Raw genomic sequence first — 18192 nt, 5'->3', positions numbered from 1 at the left:
CTACTCCCATTACAAATGCTATCTGATGTCAGGTAAGCACCTTGAGTGTCATGGGGTGTTCCCTATGATCTGCTGACTGAGGAAAAGACTAGGGCCTGATTTACTAATGGTTCTGCATGTTATGCAGGCACCACTCACAACTGGACAGCTGCAGCATTACAACCCTTTTCTGGGGACAACACTGAAAGACACTGGTGGAGAGAAATCTTCACATTGGATAGAACTTCTGGCAGTACACATGGTCATACAGTTTGCTTGGAAGGAGAAGTGGACAGACGTGCAATTGTTCACTGATTCATGACCTGTAGCCAAAGGGTTGGCTGGATGGTAAAGGACTTGGAAAGAGCATGATTCAAAATTTGGTAAGAAAAACATCTGGTGAAGAAGTATGTGGGTAGATCATTCCAAATGGGTGGAGGATGTGAACATACTTATGTCCCACAAAAAAAAAAAATGCTCATCCAAAGGTGACTTCAGCCGAGGAGGAGTTCAATAATCAAGTAGATAGGATGTACTGTGGACAATCTGCCTCTTTCCCCAGCCATTCCTGTCATTACCAAATGGGTTCATGAACAAAGTTGGCCATGGTTGCAGAGATGGAGGTTATGCATAGGCTCAACAACATGGGCTTCCACTCACCAAGGCTACAGCTGCTGCTGAGTGCCACATCTGCCAACAACAGAGACCAACATTGAGCCCCAAATATGGCACTGCACCAGGGGTGACCAGCCAGTGACCTGGTAGCAGGTTGACTATATTGAACCACTTCGTCCATGGAAAGGATAACATTTTGTCCTTACTAGAAGAGATACTTATTCTGGTTATGGATTTGCCTTTCATTCATGTAATGCTTCCGTGAAAACCACCATCGGTGGGCTTATAGAAAGCCTTATCCACCATTGTGGTATTCCACCAAGTATTGCTTCTGATCAAGGAAGCTTGATCACTTGACACACAGAGAAATGCAATGCTGAGTCCAGGATCGTGGAATCTTCTGGTCATACGATGTTTTCCACCATCCTGAAGCAGCTGGCCTGATAGAAAGATGGAATGGCCTTTTGAAGACACAGTTACAGTACCAACTAGGTGGCAGCAGCCCGGAGGCCCAGGACAGGGTTCTTCGGAAGCAGTTATGTGTGTTGGATCAGCATCCAATGTATGGTATGATTTCTCCCACAGCCAGGGTCCATGGATTCAGGAACCAAGGAGTGGGAAAGGGAATAGTTCCACTCACCATCACTCCTAATGGCCCACTAGGAAAATTTTCGTTTTCTGTTTCCAGAACTCTTATGTCCTGCTGCCTTAGATTTGGGTTCCAGAGAGAGGAGCACTCCTGCCAGGAGCCACAACAAACATTCCATTGAACTGGAAGTTCAGACTTCCCCCTGGTTACTTTGAGCTTCCAATGCCCTTAAATCAACAGGCTAAGGAAAGCATACCAGTGTTAAGAGGGTGATTGATGCAGATTACCATGGAGAAATTGGATTTCTTCTCACCATGGGGTAAGAAAAATTATCTCTCGAGTGCAGGAGATAGTTTAGGGCATCTCTTGGTGCTACCATGTCCAGTGATTAAAAATCAATGGGAAACTATGACAGCCTAATCCAGGCAAGGTGACAAAGGGCACAGACCCATGAGGAATGAAGGTATGGACCACTCCTCCAGGAAAAGAGCCAAGACATGCTGAGGTGCTTGCAGAGCGTGGAAGAAACACACAATGGGCAGTAGAGGAAGGTGGTTGCAAACACCAGCTAAATCCATGGGACCAGTTACAGAAATGAGGATCATAGTTGACATGGGTGTTTCTGTTCTATTTTTTTAAGAATGTGTACATATATTGTCAATGGTTATCATATTTAAGTTTGAGATACTAAAAAGAATGTCCCTCAAGGGACATTGCCACCTATTCTAAGTTTATAATGCATTTGCAGTTGTATGAGGGACAATTAGAGCATGTTAGGCATAATTATGACCTGGTTGTACATATAATGCATATGTGATTGCACATGGGATAATTATATCATGTTCAGGTATTATTATGACCTGGTTATTGCTTCCATTGGGAAATTAATCACAACATAAGGAGATATGATTGTGTGTCAAGTTGACAAAAGGTGAATTTGTAATGGCTATTCTTGGTTGTCAACTTGACTTCATCTTGAACTGAATCCCAAAAATGGAGGACGCACTTTTGAAAATTTGTTTAATTTGAAGTAGGAAGATCAACTTTTAATCTAGACTTTTGAAGCAGGAAGATACACTTTTAATTCAGATCTTTCAAGCCTAGAAAAGATTCGCCTTTAATCTGGATCTTGAGGAGGGAAGACACACCTTTAATCTGGGCCACACCTTCTGCTGGAAGCCTAAATAAGGACATGGAAGAAGAAAGATTTTGCTCTTTGCCTGCTTGCCCTCATCTTGACAGCAATTCCATTCCTTCACTGGCATTAGAGCTTACTTCTTTCTAATTTCAGAATATACTGAAAACCAGCAAGACATCTAACCTGGTGGATTGAGAAACTACTGGATTCTTGACCTTTCTGATTGCCACCAGCCATTGTTGGAATAGCAGCCTGTAAGTCATTCTAATAAATCCTCTTTCTATATAGAGGGAATAATTCTATAAGTTCTGTTACTCTGGAGAACCCTGAATTATATAACTCTCAGGCATATACCCAAAGGATACTTCATCCTACCACAGAGATACTTGCTCAACCATGTGCACTGCTGCTCTCTATTCATAATAGTCAGAAAGAGGAAACAACCTATATGTCCCTGAAAAGAAGAATGGATAAAGAAAATGTGGTATGTTTACACCATTTACACAATGGACTATCATTCAGCCATTAAAAAAAATAAAACTATAAAATTGGTAAATGAATGGAACCAGAAAATATCATCCTGAGTGAGGTGACCTAGACCTAGAAAGACAAATACAGAATGTATTCATTATATGTAAAGATTAGATATTAACTCAAGATAACCAAGCTATAATCTGTAGAACCAAAGACTTAGGCATAGGGTAAGGGACTGGTTGGGAGAGGGGACACAGATAGATCTCCCTAGGAAAGGAAAATAGAATAGATAGTTATGGATGGATGTGGAGGACTGGAATGGGAGGATTAAGTTGGAGGGTAAGCGGGGAATAAAGAAGGGAATACATGGAGATATGGCTAATATTAAGGACCATTTGAGGGGTAGTATGCAAATCTAATACACTAGATGCTTCCTAAAACATATACACACATGAAGGCAACCTAAACGAAACTGCCAAATAATGCGAGAGACAAAGCCCCATGTGGCCATCTCCTGTCACCAAATGAAGCTTCCAGTACTGGAATTGGGTTACATCTCATTGAGTTGTTGGCCAAGGGGGTCCCATGGGAATCCTCAAACAACCCAGGCTGTTCAGGCTGTGCCAAGACTATAGGTTACTCTCCACAAAAGAAAGAGCAAGTTCTCCCATTGCTGACTATATATAACTATATAACTCACTGAACATGGAGAAGTCAAGCTGGTGCCTCTGTAGGGCCTTCAGCCCTATGCTCTAGCATCTTTAGCACAGGAAGGCAGTCTGCATGCCACCAAAAGAGAAATGTAAACACCAAGTCGGCTCCAAATGCTTTGATCTACAATACAGAGACCCATAGCCAGACATTATACAATGAGGGACCTCAGAACACTCAGCTCAAAATGGGCTGTCTTCATCAAATCTAAACTCAAAGTTCAGAGAACCCTCTGGAAGAGGAGGAAGAAAGAATGTAGGAGCTAGAGGGTATGAAGGACACCTAGAAAACAAAGCTCTCTAAAGCATGATCGATATACATATGAACTCACAAGAGACTGCAGCAGCATGCACAGGGTCCACTAAAGTCAGCACCATTTGGGGCCCTAGCGCTGAAAGGAGAAGTGGACACATGGCCCAACCCAGAAGGATTTCTAATTGATAACCACCTGCAAATAAAACTTTAGTTTCCTCCAAGTATGTCTCACCAGAGAAAACAAACTACTCTTAAGGGAAGGCTGCATGCCCAGCAATAGATGGCCAACTGAAAATGAACTCAACGGCATTTTGGAAGTTCCTTGTCTTATAATGTCATATCTTATATAATTTTATCTCACTGTTTTTATTTATTTTCTTCTCTCTTTTTATCCTACAGTATTTTGCATATATATTATGGCTTCCAGTTTAGTGTTTTTATGGGATTCCTGAAAGTACAAGTGAATGGGTCTGTTTCCTGTGCTTTCCCTTAGGTGTTTTTCCTTCTGTTTGTTTTGTTCAATTCTAATGTGTTGATTTTTGTTGTATTTTACTATATTTTATTAGTATCCCATAGAAGCCTGTTTGTTTTCTAATGAGAGACAGAAGCAGGGCAGGGTGGATATGCGTGGAAGGGGAGATGGGGAGGATCTGGGAAGACTACAGGGAAACCACAATCAAGATGTATTATGTGAGAAAAAAATCTATTTTCAATAAAGGGGAAAATAAAACAATGAAAGAAGGAAATAACTTTCAGTGTGTAGTGGGTAGCCATTCCAGCTTGGATCTGGAAGTTCCAACCCCCATTGAGACTCTGGCAACTGTCACGCCTACGAGGCGGGGCCAGGGGAGGCGCCGGGGGGACCCGAGAGCTGGATGGGCGAGCGCTCTCTCTGAGCGCTCTCTCTGTGCGCTCTCTCGGTGCCGGGACGCTGAACGGTGAAGATTGACTGTGCAGAGCTCTGGAGAACACCTTCCCCAGACCCTGCGACCTACCCATTACTTAATTTGTGAGTTACGCCATTAAATAAATATCCTTTTAACTACGTGGAGTGGCCAAAATAATTTCTCCAACATCAGTGACTTAAATATCAAAGAGTAAACCTAGAAGTTGAATGAGCTCAACTTTTAGTCTGTGGGAATGCCATGGCAACTGAAATCATTCAAATTTCAGTGTACTGTAGGGTATGTAAATACCTCCATTACATAGTGTGACCAGTATCAAAGAAAATGTAAACAGCAGAAAACAAAGGCAAATTTTGAATAGCTTCTGCTAATGAATAAATAGATGCCAATGCTCTATGTTAGCACCTGGCCTCATTTTCATACATTTTGTCTTTAACTGGTTTCTTTTCAGGAGTTCTGTGTGTATAATAATGCTTCATAAGATATCAATATGCTTTCTGCATGGGACACACACAAAGTGTGTCCCCATGTCAATGTGTCCCATGCACCACTGCAATTAAACTTTCAATTCTGTTCTACCTGAATAGAGAAATCTACCTGAAAGTCAGCACATCACAGAGTGTATGCTCTGTGTGTGGAATATTCCTTTACATTGTGTGAATATATGTTACTACCATTGGTTTAATTAAAAAAAAAGCTAACTGGCCAGTAGCTAGGCAAAGAGAATGGTGAGGAGAAGGCTGTGGAGATGTGAGGGAGACAGCATGAGAAGCAGAGCATACAGGATGAACAGTATGTAGATGAGGCAAACAAGCCTTGGGGCAGCACATAGATTAATAGAAATGGGTTAATTTAAGTTATAAGAGCTAGCTAAAAACAAGCCTAAGCTATCAGCTGATCATTTATAATTAATAATAAGTCTCAGTGTGGTTGTTTGGAAGCCAATTGGTGGGACAGAGCTGACTGCTGGGACACAGAAAAACTCCACCTACAGTGTGACCAGGAGTGTTATCAGTAGTCTGAAGGGCTTTATGAGATTCCCTTTAATTAACTTACTCATTCCATTCACTCAGTCCCTCATTGACTTTATGTATACTTGTAAGTAATTATCACCTAGTATATTCCTTTCCCAAAAAATAGCAATTTGTGAAATAGCTCAGGGGTTTGTAGAAGTAGGGTGTTTCTGAGTTTCAAATAAAGAAAATAGAAATTATAAATTCATATTTATGTTTATGTAATATAGTCTTGGGGTATATATATATGTATATATATATCCACCAAATATAGAATGAAAATACTCAGAAAAAAATAACTGAATTTCTTCTCGCTATATTATTCTCTGAATAGTAGAGTATTGCAGATATTTTACATTGTATTACATATTGTAAGTGATCTAAATTATTTAAAGTAACAAGCTATACATAGGATATATGCAAGTTCTATACAGTTTTTTCACAAAGAGACTTGAGCATGTGTGGGCTTTCATATCCTCAGGAGTCTTAGAACCAACCCCCAGTGGATACCATGTATAGATGGATAAGCACATACATGCAGTTACAACTAAAAAACAGAATATGGTAGTCTCTTTGTACTAACTTGTTTGGTAATAACACTAATGTACACTCACTTCATACTCATGCAACCAACATTTCGTAAAGTTAGGAGCATTATAATCATACAATTAAATAAATGAACAGATCACAATCTCAGGTTAAAACAGATCTTTAGGTTGAACAAATTTAGCAATGATAAAATCCATCAATCAGTGGTATTTTCTTACTTCTGTAAAGATCTTTGAAAATGCAGATCACATTCAGGAACCACTGATTTCTCTAGTTTTCCAACACACTTTACAGGAGATCTTTCTTCATCTTTCTAATAACGCTTGTCCTCATTGCTTTTCTCAAGAAAAAACTTTGCCTTCAGATGTCATAGATACAAGCTAACCTTTTTGCACAGATCTGCAGTATTTCCTATGCACCCCAAGTCCAGGTTTGCTCCCCAGCTGTGCACTGCTCCTTGGAGGAAACCTCCTGCTGTTTCCCAGGCTCCCAGGCAACAAACATATCTGTATCTGCTGCAGTGACCTAGAAAGCGGTTGTGGCCATTGCCTCGAGCCAATACATGAGTCTTGAAATAGTTCCAGAAAATTAGATTATGAGGGAAATTAAAACCAATAGTGGCTTGTTTAATTTCTCCAATGCTCATTTTGCCATTTTTTTTAATATTAAATAATTATTGAGCCTCTAAGCAACAGCAGTGATCCCGAGGAAATCGCCAGCAGCTTGTGGAAATGTTGACCATTTCCTACTTCACAGGAGGCATGATCTTTAGTGTGCTGTCACCATTCCTATCAAGAACAGACAGACAACCTCCTGGGCAGTGCCCCCACCTCACCTCGCACACATCTCAAGTCTAGTCCTTTCATTTCTGATAAATAAAAAAGCCTCCGAGGACTTCAACAGACAGCCACTTTTCTGGTGCTTTTGGCTCTTTTGAGGAAAGAAATCCAGGGGCTATCAGCAAAGGACTCATCTCACAAAAACAAGGACCTGACTTCAGATCTCTAGCACTCACATGAAAAGCTGAGTGTCACAGCACGTATCCATAAGCCCAGGACTGAGGCAGCTAAGACAGGTGGATCTCTGGAACTCAGCAGCCAGCCAGTGTAACCAAACTGGTGAGCTCCAGGTTCTGTGAGAGACCCTGCCTCAAACAGTGAGGCGAGGAATGACTGAGGAAAACACTGTTATTGATATCTAGCAACCACACTCATGTCCAAATACATACATACATACATACTCATACATGTAGGTGCACACACATGTGAGCATACACACACACACACACACACACACACACACACACACACACACAGCACACACACACACAACACAAAAAGAAAAGAAATAATCCAAACACCGTTATTATTGTGAGGAAGGGAAGTCTACTCTGAGGGTTCAAACACAGAGACAATGATGCTAATGATGACACTAAGGCAGACTCAGGCAGGGCTAAGGAACAAGGGACCCAGAGAACAGCCATCCAAGAACCCATTTCCACTGTAGCTCTAAAGGGACAACAGTAAAAAATGACATTGTTGAAACTTTGAGAGAGGGGATGCTATGGAGGAAGCCTCCAGATACAACCTGACAGTCTATGGCTACTTTTGGATGAGGTGTGAGAGCCAGAGTCAGGAGAAAGCTAGACGAAATGGTACAGTCCCTCTTCCTTTAGCCCCGAATTTCCTGTGATACTTCCCCCTGGCAGAAACCAGGCAAAAATCCAATTGGCGAGAAATCAAACTTTGAGGCAAAACACAAGAACAGAGGGAAACAGATCTGATGCATTAGGGTAAAGGGGAGCAGTTGAGAAAGGCCAGCATCACACTCAAAGACTGTGTGTGTGTGTGTGTGTGTGTGTGTGTGTGTGTGTGTGTGTATGTTCTGTGACATTTGCCTCCTGAACTTTTCTTAATCCAATCTAATAACCTGACCTGTGGTAATATTTTACTTGTGCTTTAATAAATAAAGCTTGCCTGGAGATCAGAGGCAAAAGCCAGCTATAACACAGAAGTCATGCAATGTTAGCACACACCTTTAATCCTATCACTTGGCAGGCAGGAATCTGTCTGGATCTCTGTGAGTTCAAGGCCACACTGGAAACAGAACCAGGTGTGGTGATACATGCTTTGAATTCCAACACTAATTAACCATGGAGGTCTGGAAGTCTGTACAGACAGATAGGAAGTGACAGCTGGGCAGGAAGAGGAAGTGATGTAGCTGAACACAGAGCAAATCAGATGGCAAAACAGCAAGGCATACAGGCATGGGTAGACAGGATGTAACTCACATTTGGAAGCTGTCCAGTTGTGAGGTAAGGTTAACTGTGGCTTTCTCTATTTCCCTGATCTCTCCCAGACTTTCACCCATACATATATCTGGCTCCATGTTTTTTATTTAATAAGACTGTTTAGAAATGCATCTATATTGACTACCTTTATTTCAAAAACAAAGATAATTGAGGATGGACTCAATGTCTGCTTATCTCTTTCTTCTCTTCCATGGGTGCAAAGATGCTCAGGGCAAGAGGTGTTCTTTCCAAGGAAAACCCCAGCCTTTGTATTTATTCACTGAGGTTCACACCAAAAATTTTGCATAAATATCTCGTTATTGAATGGAAAGAAGAACCAGATGCCACCCATCTGCAATGGAAAGAATGTAGGCGCCCACAGAGGCTCCCTAAATGATCTTACTCAAGGTCAGAGAATCTCGTTTTACCCAGCAGTGCTGCATAATAGAATGATTTGGCCATGGGCATGGTTACCAGGTATTTAAAGGGTCTACACTTGGCTGTATGTTGTGCTTTGATCTTGAAAGAGGGAGGTCTTTTGCTTCACCCCTTGGCATTGTATAAAAAGCCCTTTGGAATAAACCTCAAGATGGCTGGGTATTGACCCAGGGCCCTCCCGGAGCTATCCTGTGTCTCTGTCTTTTTTTTTCTCCATTTCCACCTATATTTCTATCTAATACTTTCTCATTCCTCTCTCCTCCCCGACAAGAACCCTTCAGCAGGTCGGAGCTAGACTCCAACAGATTCCCACAGAAGAACAAGGTTACCTGAGGGATGAGGTGGAGCAGGGCATCCCCAGAGAGAGTTCCCACAGCCAAGCCCACGAAGAGCTGTAAAATAAGACTGTAGTTCTCCTCACAGCTGTGGAAAAGGACCAGTGCCGTCCCAAGCATAGAACCCAACGTCAGGAATGTCACAGCCACCGTGCTGTAGCCGTACTCTAGTCAAAGGAGGCGACAAAGGCTGTCAGTGCACACTGCTGTCCACTCATGCCTCAGCTGGCAGAAATTCCAGATCTTCTCTCCTACGATAACAGTTTGCTGGGACATACAATGGCTTTGTAAGTTTTGTATGGGGTAAAAGATTACTTTCAGTTTTAAGGCGAAGAGTGAACTTCTATGATCATCTATGAGTTGTTGTGGTCTAAATGTTTATTACCACTCTCACCCACCCCCTAGAACCCAGCCCCCAAGGTGGCAGTACAAAGAAAGTGAGGCCTTTGGGAGGTCAGAGGTCGGTCAGGAGGGCTCTGTCCAAGAGCATGAGGTAAGTGCCTTATAAAGAACTTCCAGCAGGGGGAGATAGTGAGCTGGTCCCATTATATGAACCATAAAGCAGACCGTGCCACCACCATCAATTCTAATCAGAGTCTACCAACACATTGATCTCGGGCCTCTCAGCCTCCAGAACTGGGAGGGACACATTTCTGTTGTTCATAAGCCACCCAGATGATTTTGTTACAGCAAAGACTTAAGTTTTCACCTGACCGTGGCTCTGAAGCTACCCCATGTTTCTTTGTTTTAGTTTGTTTTAACTTAATTTTTTATTGATTCTTTGGGAATTTCACGTCGTGTACCCCAATCCCACTCTCCTCCAGTCCCTCCCATCTGCCCCTCACCCCTGCAGCATGCCCCCCCAAATTAATTAAAAACAAAAGAAAACGAACAAAACCCACCTTGCTCCTCGTCTTTCCAACACTTCTTCACTCATCCCAGTGGCATTGGGAGCTGCATTGTGTCACGTGGTGGACCGTTTTGTCCACTCAGCCCAACCCACAAAATGTTCATTGCAATGAGTCATTGGTCTATTTCAAGGCCTCTGGCCTCTGGCACACCATCATAACTGGACCCTCATCGAAACTCCTTTCAGATATCCTGAAGTTGCCTCAAGCCATGGGCATCCTGTGGATGGCTCAGCAGTTAAGAGCACTGGCTGCATTTCCAGAGGTCCTGAGTTCAGTTCCCAACAACCACATGCCAGCTCACAACCATTTGTAATAAGATCTGATTCCCTCTTCCATATGCAGGTGTACATGCAGAGCTACCCCATGTTTTATGTAAAATCACCTAAGCAAGCAAATGCCCAGACACCTACCACCCACAGAGAAAGGCATTTTTCCTACTGGTAAATACAACACTCCCATAAACTCCCTAGGGAGACCCAAGTACTGATTCCCATCTAATCACTTTAAACACTTCAAAGGCAAGGGAGATGCGTTGGGGAAGCATGGAGTGGGGCTCCACTGCAGACCAGTGCTTATGAACAAACTGAGCACAGACTTCAGGAGAACTTCTTTCTAAAATTGTCCAAAACTATTGGATATGTAAAAATTGATGCTATTCTCAATAACTAAAATGAGTGGCTTTATAGGTGAAAATTGATCCATCAATATGAACGATTGGAAATATAAATTTTAACAGTCTACATTTTAGATTCTATCAAGAATTCTTATAACCCCTAAAATTTATTCCATGTATCTAGGCCTCCAAATAGTGTTTTAATAATCAGCAAAGTAAATGTGATGGTTTGACTTGATTATCAACCTGCAGAACCTTGAATCATCTAGAAGACAGATCTCTGGGTGGTTTTCTAGCTTAAGTGAATCATGGTGGCAAGATCCATCCTTAAGTGTAGACAGCAGCATCCTATGGACTGAATAGAAAGGAGAAAGTGAGCTGAGCTCCTTTCTGACTTTGTATGTAATGTGATCAGATGCCTCAAGCACCTCCAGGATGGACTATTCCCTGGAACTGTGGATCAAAGCATGGCTTCCTTCTTTAAGTTGCTTCCCTTGGGAATTTTCTCACAGCAACTATAAAAGTAGCCAATACAGTAAGATGTTAAGATTATTTTTAAAAATTAATGTATGTGTAAGGAAAAATTGAGGAGGAAATGGAATACTTCAGCTATCATAATACTTAAATCTAATTGCAGTTTTAAAGATTTTATTTTTATTGTTTTTAATTGTGCACATATGTGTAGGAAGTATAGCTTAGAATAAGCATTGAAAAAACCAGGATTGTCAATCACATAGGCCTGTTTTCTTCAATAAGTGAATGAGTCCTAGTCACCTGGAATGCCAGAGTGAAAAGTGGTCAATCAACTTGGTGATTCTTTGCTATTCTATTAGGAGCCAGCTCTCACCTGAATCCCCCCAATATCCTGAGCATTGTTTAGGTCTTAACCCTGCAGTGAATAGAGCACATCCCCATAAGAGAATCCCCATGGACTTTGCATCCTTCACCTTGTGCTTATCACAGATCCTTCCTCTAGGCTCTAGCCCTAAGCTCTGTTTATCAGTCAATAGAGTTCATTCTTATCATAAAGGTCACAAGTTCTATTATGTTTAAATGTGTAAGAAAAATAAATCAAGAGGTCAGTCCCTGGGTCACAGTCCCAGTGCCCACAAAGATGATAGTGCCCCAAGTTTCATTGTCCTGAGTTTTAGTCTCCACCTTGTGTAAATTGTCCCACTTGGCCAGGGTGGGAGAGGGGGGTTGTTGAAGAACCAGCCTGCTTCCATCTTAGGCTTAAAAACTATCTCATAGTTAAAACAAATTAGGTTCGCTCCAGTTTCTGATTAAATCTTTGTTTCTCAAGGATTGGGTTATGCCCCTCCTGCAACCTTAACTACAAATATACTTCCTTATCCAGGGATGACAATCATGTCTTTATTTAAAAAGGTTAACAACCATCTTGCAACTCTACCTTTGTTTCAACTACACATGTTGTTTTGACCACCTTGCAAATCATGTCTTTGTTTCAGGAGGCCACTGTGACTAACTTGTTATGCTTATGTTGTGTTCCTGTAACTCTGCCTGGTTTGCCCACAAATCCCCCATTTGGAAATGAGCTCTAAAGACCTTGTCTTCCTCACATCCAATGCTGACTCATCAAACTGCCTGCATTGGGGGGAGGACCTATCAAACCCCCAATCCCTTAGGGAGGTGTGCACATAGGCATCGACACTCATGAGTGTCGATGTTTATGTGCATCAATGTGTAGGTGCCTACAGAGGCCAAAGGCATTGAATTCTCTGGAGCTAGAGTTGCAGGCAGTCCTAAGTCATTGGACATGAGGGTACGGCACCAAATCCAGGTTCTCCATAAGAGCTGTATATCCTCTTTGCTGCCAAGTTGTCTGTAGCCCCTCCACTGTAGTCTCAAAGAAAATATTCTCTTAAAGTTTATTATTATAGAAGAATGTTGGGGGAGGGTATCATGAACTCCCACTCCTAGCTGAGGAGGTGTGTGGGGGTAGTCATTGCTTTTTCAGGGGAACGGCTGCTGGTAGGTTTCTCCAGCTCAACTGAATGGCTCACTAACATGTGGACAACACTAATTGCACCCCCTGGCTTGTCTTTTTGTTTTTGTTTTATTTTAAGAAAAGAACAGGAAGTTGGGGGATGTGTTAGGGGACTCAGAGTAGTAGAAGAAGAGAACTGGAGGTAGGTATAATCAAGATACATTTTATATATGTATGAAATTGTCCAAGAAAAAAATTGTGAATATTATTTTTTAAAAAGTAATATGCTTTTCCCACCATACTTAGGTTTTCAAGAAGGTTCACCCTTCACATCAGATCATATTAATGATGCATATTAATGTAGCAATAAGCCCGATTTAAGAGGACCTTTGTTGATTCCTAGTTCCCACTTTACTGGGATAAAGGAAGTTGGTAGTGTACCAAGAACAGGCAGGAAAATGACAGTCCTCAATCTTTCACCTTCTCTGCCACTTCTTCATTGTGGCGTCTCTCTATAGTGCTCTAGGGGACAATGAAGAGCTGGTCTTCTCAGTTTGGAAATATGAAAACATAGCTGTTTCATAGCTACGTGAATATACTGAGCACTGCTGAATTATACAAACCAAAGTAAGTAAGGAGCAGAAGCACAGGCCAGTGGTACAGCGTGTGCTTAGAACTCACGGGGCACTTTGTATCTAAAGAAAGGAGTGGAGATAAATTTAATGATGTGCATATTTTACAACAATTAATTTTAATAACTTTAAAGATGGCTGGGATGGTCATTCACCTACACAGCTGTTTTATTTCATTCTAGTTTATTAAGAACACAAGGACTCCCATGTTATTAAAATATCTTTGAAGATTTTCATAGCCCATCCATCCCCAGCTGGACTTTATTCACAAATGCCACTATTCTCACCTAAATACATAAAGTTATTAGGATTTCAACATGGGCAACTCAAGGGTTTTAATAGTGCCTACAAGAGACCATAACAGGTTAAAACCTCATAGGACACATTAGAGTCTGGACGTGTCTCACTTCCTATCTCCCTGTTCTCTTTGTCCTGTGGGCAGCAACAAAGTGATGCTGCGGGAAAATGGTTGTTTCCATAACTTTGGAGCTTTTAAATTCTCTTTTATGTTAGATTTTCTCTTCTTTCTTGTGGGTGGGATAGCCTGGAAATCATAAAAATCTCTGACGTTATGTAAAAGGACTGCAGATTTGCCCTCAGCCCCAGGCCAAGCATTATGGTACCTTGATTGGTGTCTGATAATTTAACAATAGCTTCTGTCTCAACATTTCCCATCATGACAGAACTGGAACTACACACTGAATTCTTGGCCTTTGCAGGGCAGCTACTTAAAGCAGGTCTGAAATTTGATCTGAACATGGTCACATGTTTCCTTCCTAGAAATGAGGTTGAAGGTGGCACGTAAGGCTTGAGTTACAACCCATAGAACTCTGCTTCCTTATTAATGTCTCCCTGTGTTCATCCCACTTTAATGCAACATCTCCCATTGCTCTAAATTTCAAAGCCTCTGTTAATTACATAGTGCCACATTTTAAATTGTGAACAGAGACATCTATTAAGAGAGGTTATTTGCTGTATATTATTAATGGGATATTGCTAAAGAAATTTCTCTAGAAGAGTCTAGATGTTCATAAAAAAAGAGGATAAACCATTCACCTTTTCCCCCCATAGATCTTATGTTCAAACAGCTTTTCTGTAAGGGGTTTGTACACACCAGGCACCGTACCCAGTGGTGGGAGTATGGCCATGCCATGTGCTCAGAGGTGCTGCACTTCTTTCTCATCACTTGCAGGCATCACTGACCACACATGTTGAGTTTCTAGGCTCCTCACTTTAGTGAAGTGTCTTTCCTCCCAGCAGCTAGGACGTTTTAGGTATTTGGACATAACATGCTTTTGCTCACAGTAAACCTTCAAATGAGCTACTTACCACTCAAGAATCCATTGTAACTTTGAGATGAGTAGCTGGATAATTCAATTTTTAAATGGTAGACATTACAGTCTATCACAAAGTATACAACTCTAAATATGTATATTCATATCTGTTCATATATATCATATATGGTCTATTAATGGTCAGTGCTTGAAGTTTTATATTTTCACTGTCATGGCTATTCTTGGCCACCATTTTAGGGAGACGGAGGTCATAAAGCTTCAATGTACTACACACATTTTTGAACTCTTTATCCAATCTGAACTCTGTAGGTTCCCTATAAAATCAATAAATTACTGCTGTGTGGATATTGCTCTATAGCTGTGAATGTGTTGCTCTGATTTGGTTGATAAATAAAACACTGATTGGCCAGTAGCCAGGCAGGAAGTATAGTATAGGTGGGATAAACAGAGAGGAGAATTTTGGGAAGAGGAAGGCTGAGTCAGGAGTCACCAGCCAGACACAGAGGAAGCAAGATGTAAAAGTACTGGTAAGCCACAAGCCACATGGCAACTTATAGATGAATAGAAATGGGTTAATTTAAGATATAAGAACAGATAGCAAGAAGCCTGACACAGCCATCCAGTTTATAAGTAATATACGTCTCTGTGTGTTTACTTGGGTCTGAGTGGCTGCAGGAGCTGGGTGGACACAGGAAAACTTCAACTACAAGTTACTGCTATGGTGACTCAGTGGGATCCAGGAGAGTATAAAGTCCCTGCACTTTCTAGAGCCACCAGCCATTGCTGGGAGGCTGTAATCTCCCTGGCTTTGGCACCTCCAACACAGGCCACCAGCTCGTGTACCTTCACTTACCCCAATACACCCTCATGTTTCACAAATCCCAGGACGTGGGGGTTGCTGAAAGCACTCTACGGTATCATCTACTTCCCACTGAGTTGAAAAGAGCCAGTCCCAAGAAGTGGAATTAGAAATTGCTTAAGATCACACAGTTCCTGAGATTGAAGAGTATGTCTCAGGTATACATTTCCCATTCCAATCCTGGTGTGTTTTCTCTTTTACCCTGTCACTTCTCAACTATTAAAGGGTGTAAACTATGGAGAGAGATGTGTGTGTGTGTGTGTGTGTGTGTGTGTGTGTGTGTGTGTATGTGTACAGATTCATGAATGTGGAGTCTGGAATCAACACAGTGCCTTCCTCAATTGCTTGTATTTTTTTTTTAACAGGATCTCCCACTAAACCTAGAACTCATCAATCTGCCTAGATTGCAAGCCCCCGGGATACTCATGTCTCTACTTCCCTAGAATTCAGATTGCAGGCACATACCACTACACTCAGTTTTGTTTTGTTTTGTTTTGTTTTGTTTTGTTGCTCGGGTGCTAGAAACCCAATTCAGGTCCCCCATGCTTGCCTCATAAGCACTTTACTTATTCATCCTTCTTCAGACCCCCTAAGAATCATAAAATTGTAAGTTGCTTTACGATTTAGTCAAATATGAAGGACAGAATTGATTTAATGAATTATATAAAAAATACGAAATGTGCTTTGAAAATCATTTTATATGTTGGCACACATCCATAATCCCAGCCAGCATTGGGGAGAACAAGTCTGAGGCTCACCTAGGATACAAAGAAAACCTCTCAAAAGTAACAATAAAATTCACTGAAAAGCATCAGAACCAGCAGAAATAGGACTGTAAGACTGACTTGCTCAGGTTTGACTTTCAATGTCATCATGTTAACAAGTCCATAATTTTTAACCTGTGACTAAGCATATACATGTCTGTGTTTCTTTATCTGTAAAATGAGAATGATAGCAATTGTCCCTCCTCACTATATGGAGGACTAAATAATTTGGTAAATGTATAGTGCTCAGGACTGCTCCTTCTACACAGTGAGCACTCTACATTTCCTGCTATTACTACATGCATTGTGCACATGGTTGTGGGACCCAGACTTACTCTCCAGAGTGGTGGGTGGGAGCTTTGCTTGCTGGTCCTTGGGCATTTGGCAAGAGCAGCTGAGTAGTTGCTGGATGATCCCTGGACTTAGCTTCTTAAAATCCTCCTTAGAAATGGAAGGACTACTATGGTTCTGTAGAAAGATCTCCACCAGCTGCCTAGCAGAGAAGCAAGCCTGTATAAAGAAAACACACAGTTACAAACCTCAGCCTTCAATCAGATACAACAGCCACTTCAGGGGCCAGAACTACACAGGGCTGCGACAGCTGCATGGTGACGTGATCGCGGGTATCATTTCATATTTCTGGCATATATATTTATTTTCTGGAAACTAGAGACTGATTTGCAATGCATTGCATGATATTCTAACCAGTGCCACACACACACACACACCCGGAAGTTTTCATATTTTTGTTTTGCCCATTTTTCAATGGTGAAATCTTTGTATGTGCAAAGTTGTGACTTCACATGATAAAAGGGAGCCTTGTAGTAATGAAATTGTTGGCTTTGGTACCATCTCACTTAACAAGCCTGAGCCAGAAACATGTTTTTTAAATGAAATGAGAGGTTAAATTTAGAAGGGAATGCTATGTCAGGTAGCCAGTATGCATGTTAAACACTAGGGTGACCTATCTCTGTTAACATTCTCTATAAAAAGCAGAAATAATTGTTATTTTTGACTGATGTTACCTGCTTTATCTACAATTTCATGTTTCTTCATGCTACATAGGCATGCTTAGATGAAATCCCTAAAATAAATGCAACATGCCTTTAAAACCTACTATAAGGTGTTTTTCCAATTTAAAAGTAAAAACTAGGGTTGTATGCATTTAAAAAAGTTTAGGGTTTTTATGTGTGTGTGTGTGTGTGTGTGTGTGTGTGTGTGTGCATGTATGTATTTGTGTTCAAATGTGAGGACATGTGTACTTATGTGGATGCATATGCACGTTGTATACATGTACATGTGGAGGCCTGAGGCTGACATGGGGCATGTTTCTCTACCACTCTCCACCTTTAGTACAGAGTCTCTCATCTCTCTCTGAACCTTGAGCTCCCCATTTCAGTTAGTCTACTAGAGAGCTTGACCAGGGAATCCCTCATCTCCACCTCCCAAACCTTGCAAATGGGTTACCATGGCCACCAGGCTTTTGCATAGGTTCTGGGTATCTTAGTGCCAGTCCTCAAACTTGTAGGATAAGTACTTTACACACTGATACATCTTCTTAGGCCCTGAAAGTTTTAATGAGAATGAAATATAGTTTTGATATGAGTCACTTTTATTGAAACAAGAACCCAGTAGCTTTGTAGACTTTAATCACAACCAGTATGGTACTTTTAGAAATAAGCAATGATTTACAAGCCTGGCCTGATTTTCTATGGTGTAGAATATAAGAACTTTTCAGTGAAGACATGTTAATCAAGACATAATTATGAAACACCTAGTGGTTTTCTCTCCATTTCAAAATCTTTGGTGGTGACTCTGTGGGTAAGAAAGCTTTCTTCTGGCCAAAAAATATTTGGTTTCATGAAAGAGAAGCCACACA

At 41.3% G+C, this 18192-nt stretch overlaps 1 protein-coding gene across 4 annotated transcripts in view; it reads right to left on the bottom strand.

Annotated features, from left to right (window-relative positions):
* Slc39a12 (solute carrier family 39 member 12) overlaps positions 1-18192 on the bottom strand; it is a 95836-nt gene that overhangs the window by 50151 nt on the left and 27493 nt on the right. For all 4 annotated transcript variants that reach the window (XR_005091624.1, XR_003734624.2, XR_003734625.2 and 1 more), the window contains 2 exons: positions 16649-16823; positions 9286-9458 (listed from right to left, as the gene is read on the bottom strand). Coding sequence is in view for 1 of the 4 variants with exons in the window: in XM_028870507.2 (XP_028726340.1) it covers positions 9286-9458; positions 16649-16823 (348 nt within the window). In the remaining 3 variants the exon portion in view is untranslated. The remainder of the gene's footprint in view (positions 1-9285; positions 9459-16648; positions 16824-18192) is intronic.

This window comes from Peromyscus leucopus, chromosome 5 (genome assembly GCF_004664715.2).
Source record: "Peromyscus leucopus breed LL Stock chromosome 5, UCI_PerLeu_2.1, whole genome shotgun sequence".
In the NCBI taxonomy this organism is placed as follows: Eukaryota; Metazoa; Chordata; class Mammalia; order Rodentia; family Cricetidae; genus Peromyscus; species Peromyscus leucopus.
The sequence above is the reverse complement of the archived record's forward strand: the minus strand, read 5'-3'. Positions and strand labels throughout refer to the sequence as shown.